This window comes from Physella acuta, unplaced genomic scaffold (genome assembly GCF_028476545.2).
Source record: "Physella acuta isolate Inbredline_101_S28 unplaced genomic scaffold, ASM2847654v3 ptg001528l, whole genome shotgun sequence".
Lineage (NCBI taxonomy): Eukaryota > Metazoa > Mollusca > Gastropoda > Physidae > Physella > Physella acuta.
In genome coordinates, this window is record NW_026733043.1 from 489,746 (window position 1) to 515,094 (window position 25,349).

General features: G+C 35.8%; 1 protein-coding gene and 2 long non-coding RNA genes across 3 annotated transcripts; 2 read left to right on the forward strand and 1 right to left on the reverse strand.

The window, feature by feature from the left end:
• Nucleotides 1-151: 151 nt before the first annotated feature.
• LOC131928651 (uncharacterized) lies at nucleotides 152-7,500 on the reverse strand. Its single transcript, XM_059284727.1, has 8 exons — nucleotides 7,472-7,500; nucleotides 6,662-6,743; nucleotides 6,052-6,115; nucleotides 5,135-5,296; nucleotides 4,157-4,220; nucleotides 1,250-1,344; nucleotides 325-459; nucleotides 152-175 (listed from the first exon to the last, which is right to left on the reverse strand). Exons 2-8 carry the CDS (start codon nucleotides 6,724-6,726, stop codon nucleotides 152-154), a joined length of 609 nt encoding a protein of 202 aa, XP_059140710.1. The 5' UTR covers nucleotides 6,727-6,743; nucleotides 7,472-7,500.
• A 6,223-nt stretch (nucleotides 7,501-13,723) lies between these two features.
• On the forward strand, nucleotides 13,724-16,348 carry LOC131928656 (uncharacterized). The gene is made up of 3 exons (XR_009383819.1): nucleotides 13,724-13,893; nucleotides 14,819-14,912; nucleotides 15,889-16,348. It is a non-coding gene; the product is annotated as an uncharacterized LOC131928656 (long non-coding RNA).
• Nucleotides 16,349-18,646: 2,298 nt separating this feature from the next.
• On the forward strand, nucleotides 18,647-21,603 carry LOC131928621 (uncharacterized). Its single transcript, XR_009383815.1, has 3 exons — nucleotides 18,647-18,820; nucleotides 21,017-21,110; nucleotides 21,448-21,603. It is a non-coding gene; the product is annotated as an uncharacterized LOC131928621 (long non-coding RNA).
• The last annotated feature ends 3,746 nt before the right edge of the window (nucleotides 21,604-25,349 follow it).

Here is a 25,349-nt window from a genome sequence, read left to right on the forward strand (position 1 = left end):
TGCAGTGTGAGGTCACTAATACGAAAAACATTCAGTAAATAACGTGATGTCAATTGATCAGAATTTAAAAAGACAGCATAGAATGCGTGGACACATGGTCAGGTTCAAGTTCACATTGTCACCTGTATAACTGTTCCCATAGTATACGAGGTCACCTGGTCAGGTTCAAGGTCCCCTGGTCAGGTTCAAGTTCACATTGTCACCTGTATAACTGTTCCCATAGTATACGAGGTCACCTGGTCAGGTTCAAGGTCCCCTGGTCAGGTTCAAGGTCACCTGGTCAGGTTCAAGGTCACCTGGTCAGGTTTAAGGTCACCTACTCACCTGTATAACTGTCAATAGAATCGAATGTGACCTCACCTGGTCAGGTTTGGGAAAGCTGTAGTACGCCAGCTCCGTCTCGCTCTGGGTGAGTACCTTGGTCTTCCTCCACCTCATCACACAAAGCGGGTACTCTTGCTATAGACACAGCGGGTACTCTTGCTATAGACATTCACACAGCGGCTACTCTTGCTATAGACATTCACACACCGGGTACTCTTGCTATAGACATTTTCACACAGCGGGTACTCTTGCTATAGACATTCACACACCGGGTACTCTTGCTATAGACATTCACACACAGCGGGTACTCTTGCTATAGACATTCACACAGCGGCTACTCTTGCTATAGACATTCACACACAGCGGGTACTCTTGCTATAGACATTCACACACAGCGGGTACTCTTGCTATAGACATTCACACACTGTTCAATGACCCTACAGACAACAACCATACATTATTCAACAATACACAACAAAAATGAACACTAAATTGTAAAACAGAAAATAAAAAATTGGAGGTTATTTTGTTGGAAATCTAATTATCAGTAAAAAGGACATGTACCCTATTACATCAATCTTATATTAATCATATTATCCATTTTTTTCTCATCTACATTGTCTTTTGACTGTTTTATTCTTTTTTACTTCCCTTACTTCCACCTTCGTTCTGTATATAATTTGTCACCTTGTTCAGTGTGTATAAAAATACACGTTAATTTTTGGCAACAACAACAAATCTTTTTTCACGTAAAATTTTATATTGACTATGTTGTTGTATTGATGCATTCGTTGTTAAGGGTGTTTAAACAATATACTACATGTATTTCTATTTTCGTCAAATCTTTTTTCATGCAAAAATTTATATTGACTCTGGTGTTATATTGATTATTCGTTTTTTTAAGGATGGTTAAATAATGTCCTACCTGTATTTCTATTTTCGTCACCTCGTACTCCCAGTTGAGGGTGACTGACCTCCCTCTACAGATGTGGAGGTTTTTCTCTGGAGTGGCAGTAAAGGCTAGCAAAAACAAATTCAATTTTAACATTTCAGTTTAGTTTTTTTTTTCAAAATGGCAGAAAAGGCTAGCAAAAATAAATTCATTTTTTACATTTCACCTTAGCTTTTTTTTTAAATATGGCAATAAGGGTTGCAAAGATAAAATCAATGTTTACATTTCAGTTTAGCTTTTTTTTAAAAAAAATTGCATTCAATTTTTACATATCAATTTACCTTTGTTTTTCAAAGTGGATGTTAACGATATCAAATAAATTCAAATTTTACATCAACGTAAATTTGTTTTTAGAAATAGTTTTGATGAGTGTCGGCAAACTAAATACGGGTCTACGACAAATTCCCGAAAGACACTTGCCCGAATGCCGTTTGCCCGAAGGCCGATTTCCCGAATGGACACTTGCCCGAATGCGACAAATGCCCGAATGGACACTTGCCCGAATGCGACAAATGCCCGAATGGACACTTGCCCGAATGCGACAAATGCCCGAATGGACACTTGCCCGAATGCGACAAATGCCCGAATGGACACTTGCCCGAATGGGACAAATGCCCGAATGGACACTTGCCCGAATGCGACAAATGCCCGAATGCCACTTGCCCGAAGGCCGTTTGCCCGAAAAATGTTAACATTATATATTACTAAATAATCATTCGTAATCAATTTAAATTTAAAATGTTGGTAAACAAAACACATCTACGCAAAAAGAAAGTGAAAAAATAATATTATATATTACCACGAAGACATTGTAAATTAATATGTATTTGATATTTAAAAAGTGTAGAAACATATTTTCTCTTCCAAATATGAAATTAGACAAAAATACAATTTTCATTCATCTCCGGATCGTAAAATGAGTTTTGCTTTCTTTATTAAGTAATCGCTTCAAAACATTGTCTTAACAAGGTGCATTAAATGGAGATCAAACATATTTGACTAGGTTTAGTTTTTAAATTGGCCACCCAGACCTCGCCTCATTCTTTTGTTAAATGATCACCACACAAGTTAAGCATAACAAGATAAACAAACAAACGCGCCTCTGTTCAATGTTGCGAGACGCCGCGCCGCCTACACCGTGTCATAAAAGCTATATAACCACCGCAACACGTCGGCTAAACAAGGTGTTCAAAACATTCATCAAAAGAATGTTAGAACACCGCCGCCAACATCACCTCACATTAATTAAAGAATAAAAATTTTCTTACTGCACTTACGCAATTTTGAAAAAAAAATAAACCGGTAGTGATCTCCCCTAAACTTTCTCGAATATTCTTATATAAAACAACAGGGGATGGTAACTGGGGATATAGTTATGATCTTTAATCCATTTTAAATACTGAAACTTTTAAAAATAGAATAGAATCTCAGTAAAAAACAATTGCGCACCAAGCGAACGCCTAATAAAGGTGTGTATAATAGTGCGCAATAGTATTAGTACTTTATAAATTTACATTAGTTTTTTGAGAAATCGGAAGTAGCGTAAAGTACTACTTCCGGTCAACGGAAATTACTCAAAATTTAACAGAAGGTAGAGAATTAGATCTTTTACTTACATGTGAAATTTCATTTATCTATCTGAAATAGTACTCAAGTTATAGGCTTTTGAAAAATTCAAAGTAGAAAAAGTACCACTTCCGGTTATCCGAAATCGCTCAAAAGTTGATACGGATCTACGATTTTGATATAATACTTGTATATGAAATTTCATCAACCTAGCTGTAACGGTACTCAAGTTATCGTGTTTACACACGGACACACACACACACAGACACACACACACACACGGACACACAGACATACGGACAAGATTGCAAAATTATGTTTTTCCGTATCAGTGAGATGTAAAACGTCGAGATTTGCAAAAATCTCGATTTTTTTTTTTTTGCACGATTACAAGACTTTCTCTATACTTCGTATATACGAGAAAGTAATAAAAGCTAAATTAAAAATATAAACAACTTTGTTTTATGCTTAGATATGCGTTTATAATCAAAATTTTAAACTTAAATTAATTAAAGAATGTCTATTTGGAAATATTATTTATTATCTAATATTAACATTTTTCGGGCAAACGGCCTTCGGGCAAGTGGCATTCGGGCATTTGTCGCATTCGGGCAAGTGTCCATTCGGGCATTTGTCCCATTCGGGCAAGTGTCCATTCGGGCATTTGTCGCATTCGGGCAAGTGTCCATTCGGGCATTTGTCGCATTCGGGCAAGTGTCCATTCGGGCGTTTGTCGCATTCGGGCAAGTGTCCATTCGGGCATTTGTCGCATTCGGGCAAGTGTCCATTCGGGAAATCGCCCTTGGGGCAAACGGCATTCGGGCAAGTGTCTTTCGGGAAAACGTCCGGCTCCCACTAAATACTCCTATACCAATACACATACACACAACACAAACCTCAAGCACAAGATAAATAATAAGACGTCGATCAGTAACCGTAACTCGGTAAATATAAGAGCTCTACTAGAGTGTTAGTAAGGTTCTGTCCCCTACTAAAGTGTTTTAAATTCCTTCAATGAGATAGTTTGAGCTCAAACGAGACCTACTGATGGTATGTAAGAGGTTTAAACTAGACCTACTGATTGTATGTGAGAGGTTTAAACTAGACCTACTGATGTCGTGTGAGAGGTTTAAACTAGACCTACTGATGGTATGTAAGAGGTTTAAACTAGACCTACTGATGGTATGTAAGAGGTTTAAACTAGACCTACTGATGGTATGTAAGAGGTTTAAACTAGACCTACTGATGTCGTGTGAGAGGTTTAACTTAAACTAGACCTACTGATGTCGTGTGAGAGGTTTAAACTAAACCTACTGATGGCGTGAACCTCCTTTGTCTCCCTTATCTGTGTCCCCACCGTACATTTGACGATTTCCCCCTACGGAAAACAAAACAGGTAATGTTGTTACTGGACACATTTAGCTTTAAAGAAATTTTTTTATAACACAGTCACGGTTTAACAAGTATGGATGAATATTTTATTAATATTATATTTTAAAGACAATTAAACCTGACGCAACACATGTTAATGTAAGCTTCCATAACATGATTCCGCACATATAAGTGTGTGCTAAGGCCTGCAGGTGTAAGCTATATCTGATCCAGCACATGTAATTGTAAGGTTACATAACCTAACCCAAAACATGTAAGTGTAAACTTAAATATCCTTACCCCTGTATTTGTAAGTGGCCCAGGATATGTAATCTTAACTTTACATAAACAAACGCAGCACATTTAAGTGAACGCTTACTTAGTATGACCCAGCATATTTAGGTGTAAGCTTAGCCTAAACAAATTCAGCCCATGTAACTGTAAACCTTTACCTAAAAACCCAGCACATGTAAATGTAAGCTTAGCCTAAACAAATTCAGCCAATGTAACTGTAAGCTTTACCTAAATAAACCCAGCACATGGAAGTGTACGCTTAACCTAAACAAACACAGCACATGTAAGTGTAAGCTTTAAACAAACCCAGCACATGTAAGTGTAAGCTTTAAACAAACCCAGCAGATGTAAGTGTAAGCTTTACCTAGACAAACCCAGCACATGTAAGTGTAAGCTTTAAACAAACCCAGCACATGGAAGTGTAAGCTTTAAAGAAACCCAGCACATGGAAGTGTAAGCTTCAAGCAAAACCAGCACATGTAAGTGTAAGCTTTAAACAAACCCAGCAGATGTAAGTGTAAGCTTTACCTAGACAAACCCAGCACATGTAAGTGTAAGCTTTAAACAAACCCAGCACATGTAAGTGTAAGCTTTAAACCAACCCAGCACATGTAAGTGTAAGCTTACGTCCATCTCCTCATTCACCGCCTCGATGTAAAAATAAAACCGGTGCTTGACTGTGGGCACACCGCTGGCGTTGTAGAGTTTCTGGTTACATCCGCAGGAACCGTTCACATACCTGATCGGCAGGGTCGCGTCACAGAACTCCCAGTTGGTCACCTCACAGGTCTGGTGATATCAGAATTTTGTTTCAAATTTGTTTGACCATATTTTTATCAGATTTCTCTTTAGTATTTTGTTAAGAACGTATTTAGGAAAAAGATTTGTGTTTCAAATTTGTTTGACCAAATGTTTATCACATTTCTCTTTAGTATTTTTCTAAGAACGTATTTTGGAATCAGATTTTTGTCTCATGTTGTTTTTAACAATTTCAAAATCATATTTCTCTTAAATATATTTTCTAAGTTTGTATTTTGAAATAATTTTTTACTAACACTTTTTCTAGATATTGTGCTTTTGAAATATGCATTCAGTTCATTTTTTTAAAGATGAATTGGAGCTTTAAAAAATATGTTTTAAAAATCACATAACAAATAAAATATTATCAACATTAAATAGGTTATAAATTACGTTCATTTAATTAAATTGACAACAACTAAACCAAACAACAAATGCAGAATAAATACACCAATAACCAACAGCTCTGACAAAATATTTACATAACCAACACGAAATGAAGATACAATATTTACATAACCAACATGAAATGAAGATAAAATATTTACATAACCAACATGAAATGAAAATAAAATATTTACATAACCAACATGAAATAAAGATAAAATATTTACATAACCAACATGAAATGAAGATACAATATTTACATAACCAACATGAAATGAAGATAAAATATTTACATAACCAACATGAAATGAAGATAAAATATTTACATAACCAAAATGAAATGAAGATAAAATACTCACATAACCAAGACCGACAAAACTGACGGTTTGTGTTTTTAGAGTAGCAAGCTCAGTTGTTGTAGACCTAAGGATATCAAAGATAAAATTACCTCGGTTAGTCTGCTACTTGACAGTGGCGCGGTTAGAAATGGCGAAAAAAATTAAACCCTGATCAAGTTTTTATTTTCTCGCAAAAAAATATATCGAAGTCGATTAACTTAATTTTGTAATTTTGTCTTTGTATTTTCCTACACAATTGTGTGTCTGGGGGGGGGGGGATGAACGTCGAGATATATGGACATCTCTATTTCAATTTTTTTTGTTCGATCCCAATACTTCCTCTATACTCCATATACGAGTAAGTAATTAATTAAAAAAAACATTTCTAAAGCCCGGTCGGACTGGAAGTGCCGTCCCCATTATTGTTATATAAGAATATGCGAGAATGTTTGCTCCATTAGCTAAGGTACTGTCGTTGATTCTGTTACTTTGTTCCTTTAAGCTGCTTTACCAAAAGGAACTCTTAGTTACAATAGGGCTGGTAAGAAAGGCACCAACCAGTTCTATCAGGTTTTATTGAGCCGTAGAATTGGTTGGTGACCTACTTACCAGCCCTATTAACATCACTTACTTCAGATAGCAGTATATCATAGAGGGGTACCCCATCAGTGTTAGTATCTCGTCCATTGTGATCATCACGGCTTGACAGACATCTGCAGAACAAGATGAAAGGAAATGCTAAGGGAAAAAAAATCAATGTGAACAACAATATTGATGGCGAGAATAGCAGTAACGATCATTGATTAAAACATCAACTTAGTTTTAGTATCAGTTTTGTTGAGTGACCTGACCAAATTTTTCTGACAGGGAGAGTAACTATGCTGTTTCGTTGAGATAACAAATTACTACACTTTTGGCGTGCTATAAGGAGACTAATTCAACAAAACTTCTATTATAAAATGTGCCCCCTCCCCCAAAAATAAAATTGACGGCATCACCATATTCCCCACCAAAAGCACTGGGTGGATGTCAAGGGTAGATGAGCTCGGATGAATGAGGACTCACGGGACACAAAGGCAGACTGACAACTGGGTTATAGATTGGGGAAATAATAACACAGGTGGGTTGATTGATTGATTTTGTTTGAGATCAGAAATCTATTGATATGCCGAGGGTACTGAAGCGGGTGGTCTCTACTTCACCTACAACATAGACCGTACAGCACGAAAGGGTATTTGACTTACTTTCCTCTAATAAAATATCAATCCTAAAATTTGCAGGATTTTTTTTATAAATATAGATTTAATTTATAATTAAACCACAGTTCTGTTTCTTTTTTTAAAGTCAAAGATACTAAAAGAGAAGTCAAGATTGTAAAGTCTAAAATTGTATAAGTAAAATCGGGGAACGACCGGTAACAAAAATGTTTGACTGTACTCACCAAAGTAATAAGTCGTGGTCAAGACTAGGCAGAGGACTACGGGAAACACAAACTTTGTGAGCATGGCGAAATGATTAGATTTAAACTAGACAGTCGAACCAAGTGTGTTGTTTTATTCTATTCTTAAATCAACTCTTAAAAATATAACATGTAAATGCTATTTATGCATTATATTTATGTGTAAGAATCCGAGAAAATTAAATACTAGACTAATATTTTAATTTTTAAGAATACTTCCTGCTTTCCTACGTAAAAGTTTACAGATCAATCACGCCCCATCTCCGTGTAGTGCTGAAAATTGTGAGTCACGCTTTAAATATTTGGTGTGCAACACATGTAGGAAAATGTGAAAACAATAATACTTTTAAAATTGTAACACAATTAAAAAGGAAAAACACAAAAGATATATTAGTATTACTACTGCAGTTATTGTGGAATTAGTGGTAATTGTATTTGTAGTAGAAATTATAGTAGTAGTTGAAGTAGTTGAAGTGCTACTATTAAAAGTAGCTGTAGTTGTTACAGTACTTAAACAGACACAGTTCTTTGAGTTAACCTTAGTTCTGTATTCTTATGTACAGACAGCTCAGACGACACGTCCTGTCTCTGACTCTACCTTTCGTTAACTGACTACATGTACACATCAACTACACATGACGGAAGACACAGTGAACTCTCAAGGGAGGTAACCATGATATACATAATATAAGGGATGTAACAATCAGTAACAAGACATAATGTAACAGTAGTAATTGTAGTAGAAACGTGGTGGTAGTTGTAATGTAGTGTTAGTGATACTAGTGATAGTGATAGAAGTAGTAGTGGGGAATGGGTTTGTGTTTATGTTTGTGTTTGCATTTTTGTTTGCGTTTGCGTTAGCTTTTATATTTTGGTTGTGGTTGGTTTTGGTTAGGGCTTAGCTTAGGGTTAGTGTTAGGTTTAGGGTTCTGTATTATTTTCTCAAGCTTGTATATTCGCATATAGACATTTAATTGGAAAAGTAATATACTTCTAAGCCCGGGCAATGCCGAGTTTATACTGCTGAACAAACACACAAGTCACGGTCCTTTACAGATAGATTTTTACATAAAGACCACTTTATTCTATTGTATGCAGCGGTCATCTGCCCGATGTTTCTTGGGCCAGAACGAAAAAGGATGATAATGAATTAAAGTTTGTTTTACTGTTCTTCAATTTTGGTATGTCATGATTACTTTATACCTGATTACTTTGTACCAGATTACTTTGTACCAGATTACTTTCTATCTGATTAGTTAGTACCTGATTACTTTGTACCTTATTACTTTGTACCTGATTACTTTGTATTTGATTACTTTATACCTGATTACGTTGTACCAGATTACTTTGTACCTTATGACTTTGTACCTGATGACTTTGAACCTGATGACTTTTACCTAATTACTTTGTACCAGATTACTTTGTACCAGATTACTTTGTACCTGATTACTTTGTACCAAATTACTTTGTACCATATTACTTTGTACCATATTACTTTGTACCATATTACTTTGTACCATATTACTTTGTACCATATTACTTTGCACCATATTACTTTGTACCATATTATTTTGTACCATATTATTTTGTACCATATTACTTTGTACCATATTACTTTGTACCATATTACTTTGTACCTATGACTTTCTACCTGACAGGTCTGTGCCCACCTGGCAGGTATGTCGGGGAAGTCTGGAAACTCCCGGGCTGCGAGAAATGTGAATGTGGCAGTGACGGCTACACCTGCTACACGTACGTCTTAGCCTGTTCTTTAACAAAGTTTGATTTCTATTGATGTCACCCATCGATTTTAGCGTACTTCAACGTTCATAAATCTTCAGTTCATTTAATTTATATGTTCAATTTTGATCTTTACATGCACACCTATGCTCATTTTCATTCAATTTTTTCAATTTATATATATATATATATATATATATATATATATATATATATATATATATATATATATATATATATATACCTTTCAGCTGCACGGTATTCAGATACCCCATGCAATGTACAGCGACCTACAACGACACACTCACCTACCCAGACTGTTGTCAGCCTGTCGTTGTGTGTCCAACCAGCGGGTAGACCTGCTCTTCACTGTCGACTGAACGGATGAAACTGGTTTAGATGTTGCTCATTCGGCAAATATCGATAATAAAGATATTGAAATTCTATTCAGTTATTGTTCTCTATCTCTACCTGACTAGCGTTCGGGAAAGTAAAGGCGGCTTGACGCATAGCTTACCACGCAATAAATCTTGTGGTTACAGAAACAGGTAAATTCTACTTCATCTGCCTTATTGAACATCAAGCCGAAAATGGCATCTTTCCCACTTTTCGTTGCAAAACAAGTTGTCATTATATTATACGGGATATGAAATTGTTTCGTTCATCGGACATTTCTAATGGCTCACAGACTACAAAGAAAAATTAAATCGTGGCTTGGAAACTTTGTACATATATTTTAGATGATGCTATATGGTGAAATATTAAGCAGTTAACTACACATTAAGAAAGTCCACCATCGTAATCTACAAAACAATATTTTAAACAACAATGAATTTATAATAAAAATGTATTAATTTTTTTTTTCTTCAAAGTATCACCTTTATGGAAACTTGTGAGGTCCTTAAAATAAATTAGAAAATTTGGAAGGTTTCACCTGGTAATTATAATACATAATACCTCTGTCAATTTGAGTATAAAACGTTACTAATTGCGTAATAATGTTGCTATAATTCTAAAACTTAACTATGGAATAATAAGAAATGGCGAGCGATTAAACATTAACTGTTTAGTGACTGAATGATATCAAATAATTGCTACTTTTTAAAAAAAGTTTATAAGAATTGTAGCAGACGCCTTCAGTGCTAAAACAATACACGGTATTTGCAATTGATTTACACAAGTACAACGTACACTGTACATGTACACGTACTAGTACACGTGATCCTTGTCCTTGTTTTCCTTTCAAACCTGACGGTCTATAGGGCAAATGAAGTAGAGTTCACTTGTTTCTGTAACCTCGGCATATGAAGAGATAGTGTGGTCAGCACTATGCCCAGCCGCCTTTACTTTCCCTAACGTAAGTTAGGTACCCATCAGAGTTGGGTGGACTCAGGGACGGTCTACTGACTTGAACCTGGATTCGAACTCGAGACGTACGGGTTTACAGTCCAGCTTTCTACCGCTAGACCACTCCGTCCCATCACGCGTGCTCGATTCATCAAATTCCTAACTATGCTCAATGGAGAGGAATTCACTTATTTTGTCGCATCTATGGTCTACTGATGCAAAAAATATGCATTCAATATTGTGTACAGTAAGTAAATAGATCAAGTACACTGGCGGTCCACGGAACAGGTGAAGTAGAGTTCACCTTTTTCTAAGACCTCTTTACTTTCCCCAACGTAAGTCAGGTACCCATCAGAGCTGAGTGGACTCAGAGAACATGCTACGATTCTAGTCAGTGACCCGAACTCGAGACGCAAGGGTTAGCAGACGAACGCTCTACTAACGCTGCCCCCTAGTGTGTATAATATCTTCGTTAATCGTACACTCACAAATGTGAGTCCTTCTCTCACTCGGGATACGTGACAAATCCCCCACGTAGAAACATGAATTCCCTAGTTAATGCCGGCAACATGTTTGTTCCACTTCTGACTCATTAGTTAACCGCGTTAAATTTTGCTCTATTTTGTTTTTACGACTTAGAAAATAACGGTTGAATTAACATACATTTAACAATCGATAATATATGCCATACTTTATGCTTAACTGTTGAATATTTATCAACCTACATTTTAATTATATCTCCCACCCCCCCGACATTAATTTAGTTTTGTGATGGGGGGGGGGCAATAAATGCTCCTCCTATGACTATTTTGTGGACAACTACTAGTTTGACGGAGATAAAACAACTCGTTTTACAGAGGTAATACAACTCGTTTTACAGAGGTAATACAACTCGTTTGACAGAGGTGATACAACTCGTTTTAATACAGCTCGTTTGACAGAGGTAATACAACTCATTTGAAGGAGGTAATACAGCTCGTTTGACAGAGGTAATACTACTCGTTTGACAGAGGTAATACAACTCGTTTGACGGAGGTAATACAACTCGTTTGACAGAGGTAATACAGCTCGTTTGACAGAGGAAATACAACTCGTTTGACAGAGGTAATACAACTCGTTTGACGGAGGAAATACAACTCGTTTGACAGAGGTAATAGAACACGTTTGACGGAGGTAATACAGCTCGTTTGACAGAGATAATACAACTCGTTTGACAGAGGTAATACAAATAAAAATAACTAGTTCCAGTTGCTAGATAGTGACAATACAATACAACTAACTTTTCATTTGCGAGCCTAAAACAGTCAACAACTGTATTTTCATGGTAATTTTTCATTGGTATATTTTCATGGTAATTTTGTGTCGCGTAGATGACATATTTTGTATGACTCAACGTACAAATACGTGTGTCGGGGGGGGGGGGGGGGACAGACGCAGAATAGGTCTGGCATTTGCCAACAAAATCCTGACTTTTAATAATAGTTTGTTAAGGAGGATATTTTTTAAAATATGGCAAGATAAGGTAGAAAACTATATACTATGGGAGATGTGTGGACATGAACAATAGAAAGGCAAATCATGGAGAGGATATGTCGATGGCTTGGGCACATTTTTGGGACGCTAGCAGTAGTGCCAGACATATCCTGGAGATGAACCCCCAAGGCAAGCGACCCAGGGGTCGACCCAGGAATACTTGGCGACGTAGGGGTCGACCCAGGAATACTTGGCGACGTAGGGGTCGACCCAGGAAGAGATGGCGACCTAGAGGTCGACCCTGGAAGACATGGCGACGTAACGTGCTGGAGGAGGCTGAAAGGGTAGGAAGGAATTGGGAACAGCTTAAAAGAGTGACAGGAGACGGTGGGGAGTAGGCTTGGACAGAGGACTATGTTTCGTAAAGAACAAAAAGGAAAAATAAGGATGAACGTACAACTGTGTATGTATATGCATACGTACACATACACGATTATGAATTATGTACACGTATATGTATAGGTGTATGTATGTGTATTTCCGTTGTCTCGATTTCATTATGTTTCGAGACTTTTTTCAATTTTTTTTATAATGCTAGCAACTACCGCACACCTGTGTGCCTTTGTTGGTTAGTGTGGGCGAGAACGCATCAACAGGCCTCATTGAGAAATGTTAGATATCATTTACATTTTATTCATCATCTCGTCAAGTTAGACAGGCTCACTACTTCAGCTCAGCCTATTGCAGCTGTCACACAAGACCCACTACTTCAGTTCTCCTATTCACGACATGAGTGCCCTTGACGCTGAAGCCCATCCTTATCGACATTAAAAGTTATTGGTCCCGTGCAGAGACAGAACTAAACCACTTGCACAAACAAGTTGCTAAAATCCTTGAACAAACGCATGGCTGATACTTAACAGGGACGTAACTAAGCCCCTTACTCAGGGACGTATGCAAGCCCATTGAAGAACTTGCACAGAGACGTAACAAAGCCCCAACACGAAGACGTAACTAATGTTGTTGCATAGAGACGTTACCACTCCTGGCAAAAAGTAGTAGTAAAACCCTCGATTGAAAAGTTGTGAAAAAAGCTAAAAAAACTACCATATCAACTCTATTGAGACTTTACAACCAGCGAAAGTTGACACCCTAACAGCTCTACATACAGGAGACTCTCTCAATATATTGTGCAGTAGAGAGCTTGAATTTCCTAACATATTGTACATGAGAGCATAAATCTCCCAACATGTTGTGCAGGAGACAACTCGAATCTCCCAACATATTGTATAGGAGACAACTCGAATCTCCCAACATATTGTATAGGAGACAACTCGATTCTCCCAACATATTCTTGTATAGGAGACAACTCGATTCTCCCAACATATTCTATAGGAGACAACTCGATTCTCCCAACATATTGTATAGGAGACAACTCAAATATTCCAACATTGTTATGTAAAAAAACTCTGACGACACGCCGTATATGTTAAACTTTCAAGAGCGAAAATATTACATTAGCAATTGCTAACGTTTTCTTTGTTCAGAGCTGACTGAATCATATATGTAAAAATTCTATTACCAACATATGTCACAATTTCCATTAATTGAAAACATCAAAAGCTGTTGATAAAGCCATAGTCGCTCATTATACTTTTCTTAAAATAGCTATTCACTGTATATAAACTTGAAAAAACTAACGGTCTATCTATCAGAAGCTGCAACATTTTTTCGTGAACAAAGAGGTCTACAGCATTGTCTGAAAATGAACAAAGTATTTCCCTTCACTCTCGTTTGTTTGGCCTATGTCTGCATGTCTATGGCCGGAAATTGGTTCATACCAGGTAATCTTCATAATTTTAAAATTTTAAGTTACAAGCAAACATGAAAGTATTTTGTTTTAGGAAAAGCTCTATGGATGTTTACTTTTAAGCAAGCTGAATAGTAAAGTAAGTAAAGTTCTTCAGTAGACCTAGCGATCCATTGGACTGATAGAGTTCAAATGTTTGTTGAGCTCGGCATATGAAGGGATAGTGTAGTCAGCACTATGCCCAGCCACCTTTACTTTCCCCAACGTAAGTCAAGTACTCATCAGAGCTGAATGGACTCAGGGACGTCTTACACTCAAAGATCCTAAGCGAGATCCGAACAGACCTTCGGGCTAGCAGCAATACTCTCTATCAGTCTACCAAGCCGTCTAACGGAAGTGCTAATTAACTCTAACGCTATTGTTTTAGATTGCATATAAAATATAAACATATAAATATCAATTTAATTTAATTTTCTAATCATTTACTTTTTTTAATTTTTTTTTCATTCTATGTAGATCATGATTGTAAATTCTTTCCTTAAGTTAAAACAGGTTTTAATAACTACAACATCAGGGTTAAACCGCATGGAAATATATTTATTTTTGCTTGTAATATTTTGGTTGCGAATGATGGTATAGTGATCATTTTGGCAGATGAAGTAGAGTGTATCTGTTTCTACAACGGTAACTGGTGAGAGGGTTCTAAATTTAGTGTCTGCTCATCCATGAAATATCCTCGGCTGATTTAAGTCGAGCTTGTGAAATTGTATTACTCTTACATTTGATCCTTTAAGTTATGTTTTATTTAAGAACTCCTTAGACCAAGTAGAAGAGTAGACAACTCACTGAGATACAACCTGAAGTGGTCTCTAGCTTTACCGTTTAACCAGCCCACCAATATGATCACAGACTATTGTACAAGGTTTCTCTATTTAAAAATGTAAATATGTACCTGACAGGTGAATGCCCACAGGCCAGGAAACCTGGGGCCGTCTGGTACAACCCGTGGTGTGAGAAGTGTGTCTGTGGCGATAAGGGCTACACATGTACCACGTAAGTCTTTATTTCTTTTTTACTTTTTATTTTTTTAATTGATGTATTTCTTTATTTCTTTATTTCTTTATTTTCTTTATTTCTTTATTTCTTTATTTCTTTATTTCTTTATTTCTTTATTTCTTTATTTCTTTATTTCTTTATTTCTTAATTCTTTATTTCTTTATTTCTTTATTTCTTTATTTCTTTATTTCTTTATTTCTTTATTTCTTTATTTCTTTATTTCTTTATTTCTTTATTTCTTCATTCATTCATTCATTCATTCATTCATTCATTCATTCATTCATTCATTCATTCATTCATTCATTCATTCATTCATTCATTCATTCATTCATTCATTCATTCATTCATTCATTCATTCATTCATTCATTCATTCATTCATTCATTCATTCATTCATTCATTCATTCATTCATTCATTCATTCATTCATTCATTCATTCATTCATTCATTCATTCATTCATTCATTCATTCATTCATTCATTCATTCATTCATTCATTCATTCATTCATTCATTCATTCATTCATTCATTCATTCATTCATTCATTCATTCATTCATTCATTCATTCATTCATTCATTCATTCATTCATTCATTCATTCATTCATTCATTCATTCATTCATTCATTCATTCATTCATTCATTCATTCATTCATTCATTCATTCATTCATTCATTCATTCATTCATTCATTCATTCATTCATTCATTCATTCATTCATTCATTCATTCATTCATTCATTCATTCATTCATTCATTCATTCATTCGTTCATTCGTTCATTCATTCATTCATTCATTCATTCATTCATTCATTCATTCATTCATTCATTCATTCATTCATTCATTCATTCATTCATTCATTCATTCATTCATTCATTTATATATATATATATATATATATATATATATATATATATATATATATATATATATATATATATATATATATATAGTTTAACTCGTGTTATTTCCTTCCAGTTGCCCAGTACCCAAGATACCCAAGAACTGTAAAGCGTCTTACAACAACACACTCCTCTTCCCAGAGTGCTGTACACCTATTCTTAAATGCACTAACACCACAACTAGCGGCTAAGCCTGTCCTTGACTGACCAGCTAGCGGCTAAATCTCTACGTGACTCACCACCTTATGGCAAAATCTGTTTTTGACCGTCCACCAAATGGCTAAACCACTCCTTGACTGACCAACTTATAGCTAAATTTATCCTTCACTGAAAAACGTATGGCTAAATCTATCCTTGAATGATCAACTTATGGCTAAATCTATCCATGACTGAACAACTTATAGCTAAATATATCATTGACTGACCAACGTATGGCTAAATCTATCCTAGACTGACCTCCTTATGTTCGTGACTCTCCAGCTAGCAGCAAAACATGTTCAGTTTTTCATATCAGTAATTAAAGAATTTCAAATTTCCTTGTGAATGTTTTTTTGTATGTCTGAATGAAATGGTTTAGTTTGTTAACTGGAACGGCGAAACTTAAAGAAACACACACAATAATATTTAAAAACGATCTTATAGTTATAATAAAAAATGTAAAAATTCCTTTTTAGACCTTGCTATCCATTGGGCAGGAGAAGCATATTTCATATGTGCCTTTACCTGAGTTTTTTCTATTACAAAATTAGCCAGCTGACTCTATCAGAGTTAGTAAAAGAACTATCTACGATCAATATATTAATCTTGAGACATGTATAAAAGTGTGGTTTTTTCACAAAATGGCCGCCGCATGCCATTGCAACCATATTTTCAGAAGCGTCCCAGATGCATGCAAATATTTTCCCTTAAATACCCCCCCCCCCACTTAGATACACACACATATATTTAAAATGACTTACTAATTAAGAAGTGGGGTTTTTTTCCATGTTTTTTTTCCGGAACCTACCCGTTAATTAAGCAATCTGCTTTAAAACTCTTAACTTTAGTTTCGACCTCGACAATCTGGCGAGGGTGCATGGTCAATCCTTGAAGGACATTTTGTATGTGGTCTGATACTTTGGACAAAATAACCAACTAAGAAATATCTCCAGTTCAAATTGCAACAGGATAATATTTCTAGGACACAGTATTTTGGACAAATTATCACAAGGATAAAAAAAATGAAACTAAATATTTTAATATTTTATAGTTATAATTTGAGCGAAGTAATCCGGTGAGTATTTAGACGGGTGTATGACTAAACAGTTTCAATGCGGAGCGTCCTACAGTTTTGAGAGGCTGACTCACAATAATCATGTTTTAAAATGTTCATACCTAAATATAGAGGTGATTTTGCTAATCAAATATGTCAAAAATTAATGAAAACTGTTGCATATAGAACGATGTCGATGATAATTTGAAAGTAAAATTTGAAATGTAAGCAGACTATTTTAAAAAGCTCTATTTTAAATAAATAAATATAAGAAATAATATATGAATGTTTCTCCCCAAGGTTATAGTGTCCCATGGCTCAGTCTCAGCTCACAGCTATATTGCTGACTGTCTTACTGTCCTTCTTCTAGCTATATTGCTGACTGTCTTACTGTCCTTCTTCTAGCTATATTGCTGACTGTCTTACTGTCCTTCTTCTAGCTATATTGCTGACTGTCTTACTGTCCTTCTTCTAGCTATATTGCTGACTGTCTTACTGTCCTTCTTCTAGCTATATTGCTGACTGTCTTACTGTCCTTCTTCTAGCTATATTGCTGACTGTCTTACTGTCCTTCTTCTAGCTATATTGCTGACTGTCTTACTGTCCTTCTTCTAGCTATATTGCTGACTGTCTTACTGTCCTTCTTCTAGCTATATTGCTGACTGTCTTACTGTCCTTCTTCTAGCTATATTGCTGACTGTCTTACTGTCCTTCTTCTAGCTATATTGCTGGCTGTTCCTTACACAATGTCTCTATCACAGCTATAGTGTTGTCTCTATCACAGCTATAGTGTTGTCTCTATCACAGCTATAGTGTTGTCTCTATCACAGCTATAGTGTTGTCTCTATCACAGCTATAGTGTTGTCTCTATCACAGCTATAGTGTTGTCTCTATCACAGCTATAGTGTTGTCTCTATCACAGCTATAGTGTTGTCTCTATCACAGCTATAGTGTTGTCTCTATCACAGCTATAGTGTTGTCTCTATCACAGCTATAGTGTTGTCTCTATCACAGCTATAGTGTTGTCTCTATCACAGCTATAGTGTTATCTCTATAATATCTATAGTGTTGTCTCTATAATATCTATAGTATTATCTCTATACTATTTATAGTGTTATCTCTATACTATCTATAGTATTGTCTCTATAATATCTATAGTCATGTCTCTATAATAACTATAGTGCTGCCTGTATAGCTGTGCCGACTTTCCCCTCACAGCTACAATATTGATACTGACCCGTCCTACAGCTACTTTGTTAAATGCCCCCCCCCCCCACAACCCACTATTCCCCCCCCCCCCCTCCCGCCCCCGGTTTCATGGCAGACGGAGAAACACCCACACAAAAGCAAACTCGATAACAGCAGATATACACTTCAAGGAGACCCGTTCTTTGTAACATCAATAATGAGATGACGTCTATAAATTACAATTGTATTCAAATTACCCAAGTCTATATGCAGTTTCAAAAGAAAAAAATATTTAAATATTCTTTTTGTCTGGAAATTATTTTTGCACATGTTGTTTTTCACTTGAAACGATAACATTCCTCATAATTTGAATAACGAAACTCGATACTACCAGATGTTGTAGAACGCTGTTTTAAGTATATAACTGGTGTTTACTCGGACTCGACACCAGAGTTTGTTGTAGCTACCAGATTCAAGTATTCTACCAACATGAAAACTCTAGTTCTCGTCTGTCTTCTATCCGTCGTATGCGTCACACTGACCGTGGCCCAAATTACCTACGTCAAGGGTAAGTTTTTTTTTTCTTCCCACGTTTTCTTTAACTTGCTTTCGCGTCTTTTTTTCCAATCAAATCTTGCGATCGAAATTTCGGGCACTTCCCAGTTAGCTAGCGCGCTGAAATTTTTAGGGAAGCTTTGTTTCCGATGACAAAAGAATATTCAATTGTTATTATTACTAAATTGATCCATGAAAACATTTTATTGATCATTTTAGACAGCTATATATTTGTACAAAAAACGTGGGGAAAAAGGGACATAACCCAGTAATTGTAATTTGATGAAAACAAGGTTCGGTACTCTCCCTATTTTGGCTTACTGATTAGTGGTCACGCGGTGTTTGTGTACAAACAACGGTGAAAGAAACGGCAACACAGAAGAAACGTCGTTTGGAAAAGGCACGTGTTTTTTACGAGTTGTCTTCGTTTACCCAAAAAAAGTGAATGCGAGAAGATAAAATCGATAGCAAGATTTGAATGCAAACAAACAGACAAAGAATAAAAAGTAGAAAATAATTATCATTATAAAAATGTTTTTAAAAACCCACGTTTTCTGATTGAACTAAAAAGTAGAAAATAAATGCTATACATCACAATAATGCAAGCGATCACTCTACTATAAGCGATGAAAAACGTGGGGCGCCGTGATTTTCTTACAGTTTCTAATACTGTTGACTCTCTACAAGCTCCCTAATAAAAGTCAATAGTATTATCTAATCAATAGTAATTTAACTTTTACATCTTATATTAACAATGACCGATAAAAAACTTTTACTTCGGCGCCCCACGCTTTTCATCGCTTATAGTAGAGTGATCGCTTGCATTATTGTGATGTATAGCATTTATTTTCTACTTTTTAGTTCAATCAGAAAACGTGGGTTTTTTAAAACTTTTTTAATGATAATTATTATCAGATGGGGTTTCTAACTTGCTTTCAGATTTTTCTTTTTTTTTATGTCTCTTTTACAGTCCTAGTTCTAATGTTAAAAATTACAGACTTTAATACATAATATAAATATTCACCACAGACATTGTTTCGTTTCTTAAACTAATAGATGTTAGCTTTTAAATAATAGACGAACACTATTATTTGGACAGATATTTTGTTATATATAAAATAACTGAATTTTATGACACTTTGTAGTAAAATTTATTTAACGGTGGACATTTTGTTAAAATTAAACGATGGTACTTTCAGTGGCGTAGCGAGGTCGGGTGTCACAGATATTTTGTTATATATAAAATAACTGAATTTTATGACACTTTGTAGTAAAATTTATTTAACGGTGGACATTTTGTTAAAATTAAACGATGGTACTTTCAGTGGCGTAGCGAGGTCGGGTGTCACCCGGTGCGGCACTTAATGGTGTCTACCCCCCCCCCTCCAGGAGGCGTAGCGACCCTTCCCGGGGACAAACTTTCAAATTTTCGATTTGAACCCCCCCCCCTCAAACTTTCGATTTGCACCCCCCCCCCCCTCAAACTTTTGATTTGCACCCCACCCCCTCCCTCAAGTTTTCGATTTGCACCCCCCTCAAGTTTTTCTCTATATAACTTGCTATTTTTTGCCTTGGTGTCACCCCCCTAAATGGTGTCACCCGGTGCGGTCCGCACCCCCCGCCCCCCCCCCCCCTCGCTACGCCCCTGGGTACTTTTGGTTTACATAAAAGACTGGCATTCGATACAATTTTAAAAAATGCTTTCTTTCATACACTAGAGACAGTTATATTTAAATTTAATTCTAAAAGATAATTGCGGGAAAAAAACGAATTTGGCTTACCCCTTTGAAAATAAAAGTAACTACACAAAGAATTGCCTATTCCCGTTTCTGCCCAAGACATGTAGAGCAGGTAATGTAATGTTACCTGTTCAGTGACGTTATCAAACAGTGGGATAGAGTGGTCAGCACTATGCCAAGCCCACCTTAGTTTCCGTAACATGAGTCAGGTACCCATCAGAGCTGAGTGGACTCAGGGACGTTGAGTGCACTCAGGGACGTTAAACTTTCTCTAGCCCGGGATCCGAATACTCTCCTCTTTCATAAGTCATAAAAAAGAGAGAAGTTTTATCCTTACTCCCCAAATGTGTTATTTCTAATATTTTTTTAGCACACCGAAATCAATGGCTCATTTAATATTTCATTTATCTAGCATTCGTCACATCGCCTAAAAGAAGAAACTGATTTCCGTTTCTGTTTCTCCATGACAGGGCCGTGTCCTAATGGGGTGAAAGTGGGGGGCGTGTGGTATGAAGCAGGCTGCAAGAAATGCAAGTGTCTCAAAGAGGCTTACACATGCGCAGGGTAAGTTACATTTTTGTCTAGTCGATGTACATTCTAACGTATAAAGTAGTCAATTGACTGTTTTATACTCAGTTAAGTATAGTTTACTTTTACATATATAAAAATATGTATTTATGTATATACACAAACATACATTTATAAATATAAATAAATGTATATGTATGTTACGGTATATATACAATATAATTACGGTAATGATTACAGTAAAAATATCAAAGTGAATATATATATATATATATATATATATATATATATATATATATATATATATATATATATATATATATATATATATATATATATATATATATATATATATATATATATATCCTTACAGTTGTCCAAATATGGAATTTCCTGCAAATTGTATTGTCACATTCGAGAACAAGGGCAACAACCCTGACTGCTGTAAGCCAACTTTTAACTGTACCAGTACCAAAGGTTGAGAAAACGGACATGTTATCACGAAGAAAATAAAGAAGTGCAGCTGATATGAGTTTTTGTTTCCTTGATTTTTTTTATATGTTCTGTCTGCACGTAGCAGATGACTGTTACAGATAGAACGATTTAGTAAAATACCTCAAGAAGCGTTTGCATGCAACTGAGAAAATACGGAAGGAAACACATCCAGCAAACAAGCATGCATACACATAAAAATAAAGCGGGAGTATTCTCCCCTAAACTTCCTCGAATATTCTTATATTAAAATAAAACGGGGATGGGAACTCGGGATACAGATATGAATTTTAATCCATTTTAAATACTTAAACTTTTTAAAATAGAATAAAATCTCGTAGACAAAAAAATTGCACACCAGTGAACGCCAAATAAAATGTGCATAATAGTTCGGAATATTATTAGTACTTTATAAATTTACATTAGTTTTTGAGAAATCGGAAATAGCGTAAATTAGTACTTCCGGTCAACGGAAATTGCTCAAAATTAGATCTTTTACTTACATATGAAATTTCATTTATCTATCTGAAATAGTACTCAAGTTATAGGCTTTTAAAAAATAGAAAGTAACAAAAGTACCACTTCCGGTTGTCGGAAATCGCTCAAAAGTTGATACGGATCTACGATTTTAGATAAAATACTTATATATGAAATTTCATCAACCTAGATGTAACGCCACTAAAGTTATTGTGTTTACAGACACACAGATACACAGACACACACACATACACACAGACATTCCGTATCAGTGACGTGAAAAACGTCGAGATTTGCAAAAATCTCGATTTTTTGTTTGTTTGCGCGATTACAAGACTTTCTCCATACTTCGAATATTCGAGAAAGTAAAAAAAAACATACACACTCACCCATCCAACACACAAACACACTCTCACCACTACACAAACGCACACATTTTCTCTTATACACACACACTAGTCAATAAATTACAAGGGTGTGGGCTAGAGAGTTTCAGCAACAATAAAATCCACACAAAGGTGGTGTTGTGTCTACATGCTGGGAAACGACTATTGAGTCAACACCACCACACATGTTACCGTGCACAGCCTATACTGGTTACATCTGCATAATTTACGTAAGGGCGTAGTTCTACGTGAGTCTTTGTGAGGGGGTAAGTTAACTAATTAAATGTCAATTACTGCTTGGACGTGGCCCTTGGCACTTGTTTCTGATGGTTTCAGTGATGTAGTTGCAGGTGTAGGCTATTTGCATACGAAGAAGTGGATGTGGTTACAGATGTGGATGTAGAATGTGAATGTGAATGTGAATGTGAATGTGAATGTGAATGTGAATGTGAATGTGAATGTGAATGTGGATGTGGATGTGGATGTGGATGTGGATGTGGATGTGGATGTGGATGTGGATGTGGATGTGGATGTGGATGTGGATGTGGATGTGGATGTGGATGTGGATGTGGATGTGGATGTGAATGTGGATGTGGATGTGGATGAGGATGAGGATGAGGATGTAATTGTGGATGTAATTGTGGATGTAATTGTGGATGTAATTGTGGATGTAATTGTGGATGTAATTGTGGATGTAATTGTGGATGTGGATATGGATATATTATGTGGAAGTGGATTTGTATGTAATTGTGGATGTGAATTTGGATGTGGATGGAAATGTGGATCTGGATGAGCATGAAGAGGATAAGTGTGAAGACGAAGATGAGGAAGTGTTTGTGGAAGGTTAATGGTATAAGTAATTTTAAAAAATATTCGTCTTTATCAACATCCTATGCGCCTCAAAATCCAAAACATCTAAACATCTAAACACAGATGTACTGGAATTTCGACAACAAAGAGATAATTTTAAATAATCATGTGTTAAAATGTAATTGAAACCCACCCAATCAAAAACCTGCTTAATTGAAATGCAAACACGGAACAGACCGCCTGTTTGAAAACGGTTTGACTTAACTATGTTTTAACGACTGATTGATTGTCCTAACGTTATATAACCTGAGACCAACATTGGTCAGGCACTTCATCAAACTAATGAAACATTCCTCATCGTTTTTTTCTGAGAAAATGAACTGCATAGAAATCTTTTTCGTCGTTTGCTTCACACTGACGATTGTGCAGTGTAGCGCGGAGGTTAATGGTACGGCAATGTTTATGTGTTTTATTTGTTGGTTTGTTTGGTTTGGTTTAGATTAATTTCACCTGCTGTGATATTATTTTTATTTTTAAGATTAAAGAAAGTTAAAATTTTATAAAGTGATACTTAATTTAAAATTGTATTTTTCTGGAAATTGACATGATTTTAATCCATTTTTAATTACTTAAACTTTTTAAAATAGAATAGAATCTCGTAGATAAAGAACTGCGCACCAAGTGAACGACAAACAATGTGTGTATAATAGTGCGGAATATTATAAGTACTTTATAAATTCATAAGCGTTTTGTAAGAAATCGGAAATAGCGTAAATTACCACTTCCGGTCAACGGAAATTACTCAAACTTTTACAGAAGGCAGGAAATTAGATCTTTTACTTATATGTGAAATTTCTTTAATTTATCTGAAACACGTAATGAAGCTATGGAATTGCTAACCACTTAATGAAGCTATGGAATAGATAATCATTTTATGCAACTAGGAATAGCTAATCACTTAATGAAGCTAGAAAAAACTAACCACTTAATGAAGCTAGGAATAGCTAATCACTCTCATGAAGCTAGAAATAGCTAGCCAATTAATGAAGTTATGGAAAGCTAATAACTTAATGAAGCTAGAAAAAACTAACCACTTAATGAAGCTATGAATAGCTAGCCAATTAATGAAGTTATGGAAAGCAAATAACTTAAAGAAGCTAGAAAAAACTAACCACTTAATGAAGCTAGGAATAGCTAACAACCTCAAACGAAACTCTAAAACATTTTGGTGTTTTTTTTCTAGCTGTAAAATAATATATACAGCTTGCAGGTTAGACTGGATACAGGCCTATAAATACATATATTTTAGGATTAGTGTTAGAGTTAAAATCAATCAGTGGTTCTTCCAGACTTTTTTCTTCGGGGGGGGGGGGGGCAATTGAAATTTTCGGGTAGACTTTCTTGAGGGGGGGGGGGGGGCGGACACTGTTAAATGTATATATTTTCAATATAAATTCCATTTCGTTCGGGGGGGGGGGGGGCGGTAGACTTTCTTCGGGGGGGGGCATAACACCCCCCCCCCCCCCCCCCCCGAATAGATGCCTGGAAGAAAACTCTGGTTAAAATTATAGAAATAGCAATAATTAAGGTACATGTTAGGTACATGTTAAATTTCAGAATTAGAGCCAGTTTATTAATGTTTCACCTGAACCATTTTGCTAGTTGTAGAAACCCATTTGCCATATGTTCCCCTGTTTTCTTGCTACCCACAAAGAAACCTACTTGCCTTAAGTTCCCATGTTTTATTGATATACACATAGAAACCCATTTGCCTTGTTCCCAATATTTTATTGCTACCCACAAAGAAACCCATTTGCCGTATGTTCTCATGTTTTCTTGCTACCCACAAAGAAACCTACTTGCCTTAAGTTCCCATGTTTTATTGATATACACATAGAAACCCAATTGCCTTGTTCCCAATATTTTATTGCTACCCACAAAGAAAACCCATTTGCCCTAAGTTCCCAATATTTTATTGCTACCCACAAAGAAACCCATTTGCCCTAAGTTCCCAATATTTTATTGCTACCCACAAAGAAACCCATTTGCCCTAAGTTCCCTTGTTTTATTACTATCCAGATAGACACCCATTTGCCTTGTTCCAATATTT

Excerpts from the sequence above, each read along its gene's own strand:
- LOC131928651 (XM_059284727.1), bottom strand. The coding sequence starts at position 6,726 with ATGATCACAATGGACGAGATACTAACACTGATGGGGTACCCCTCTATG. Across the intron at positions 5,297-6,051 it reads GTTTTGTCGGTCTTGGTTAT|ACCTGTGAGGTGACCAACTG; the intron begins GTGAGTATTTTA and ends TGATATCACCAG. Across the intron at positions 176-324 it reads TTCTATTGACAGTTATACAG|GGGACCTTGAACCTGACCAG; the intron begins GTGAGTAGGTGA and ends GAACCTGACCAG.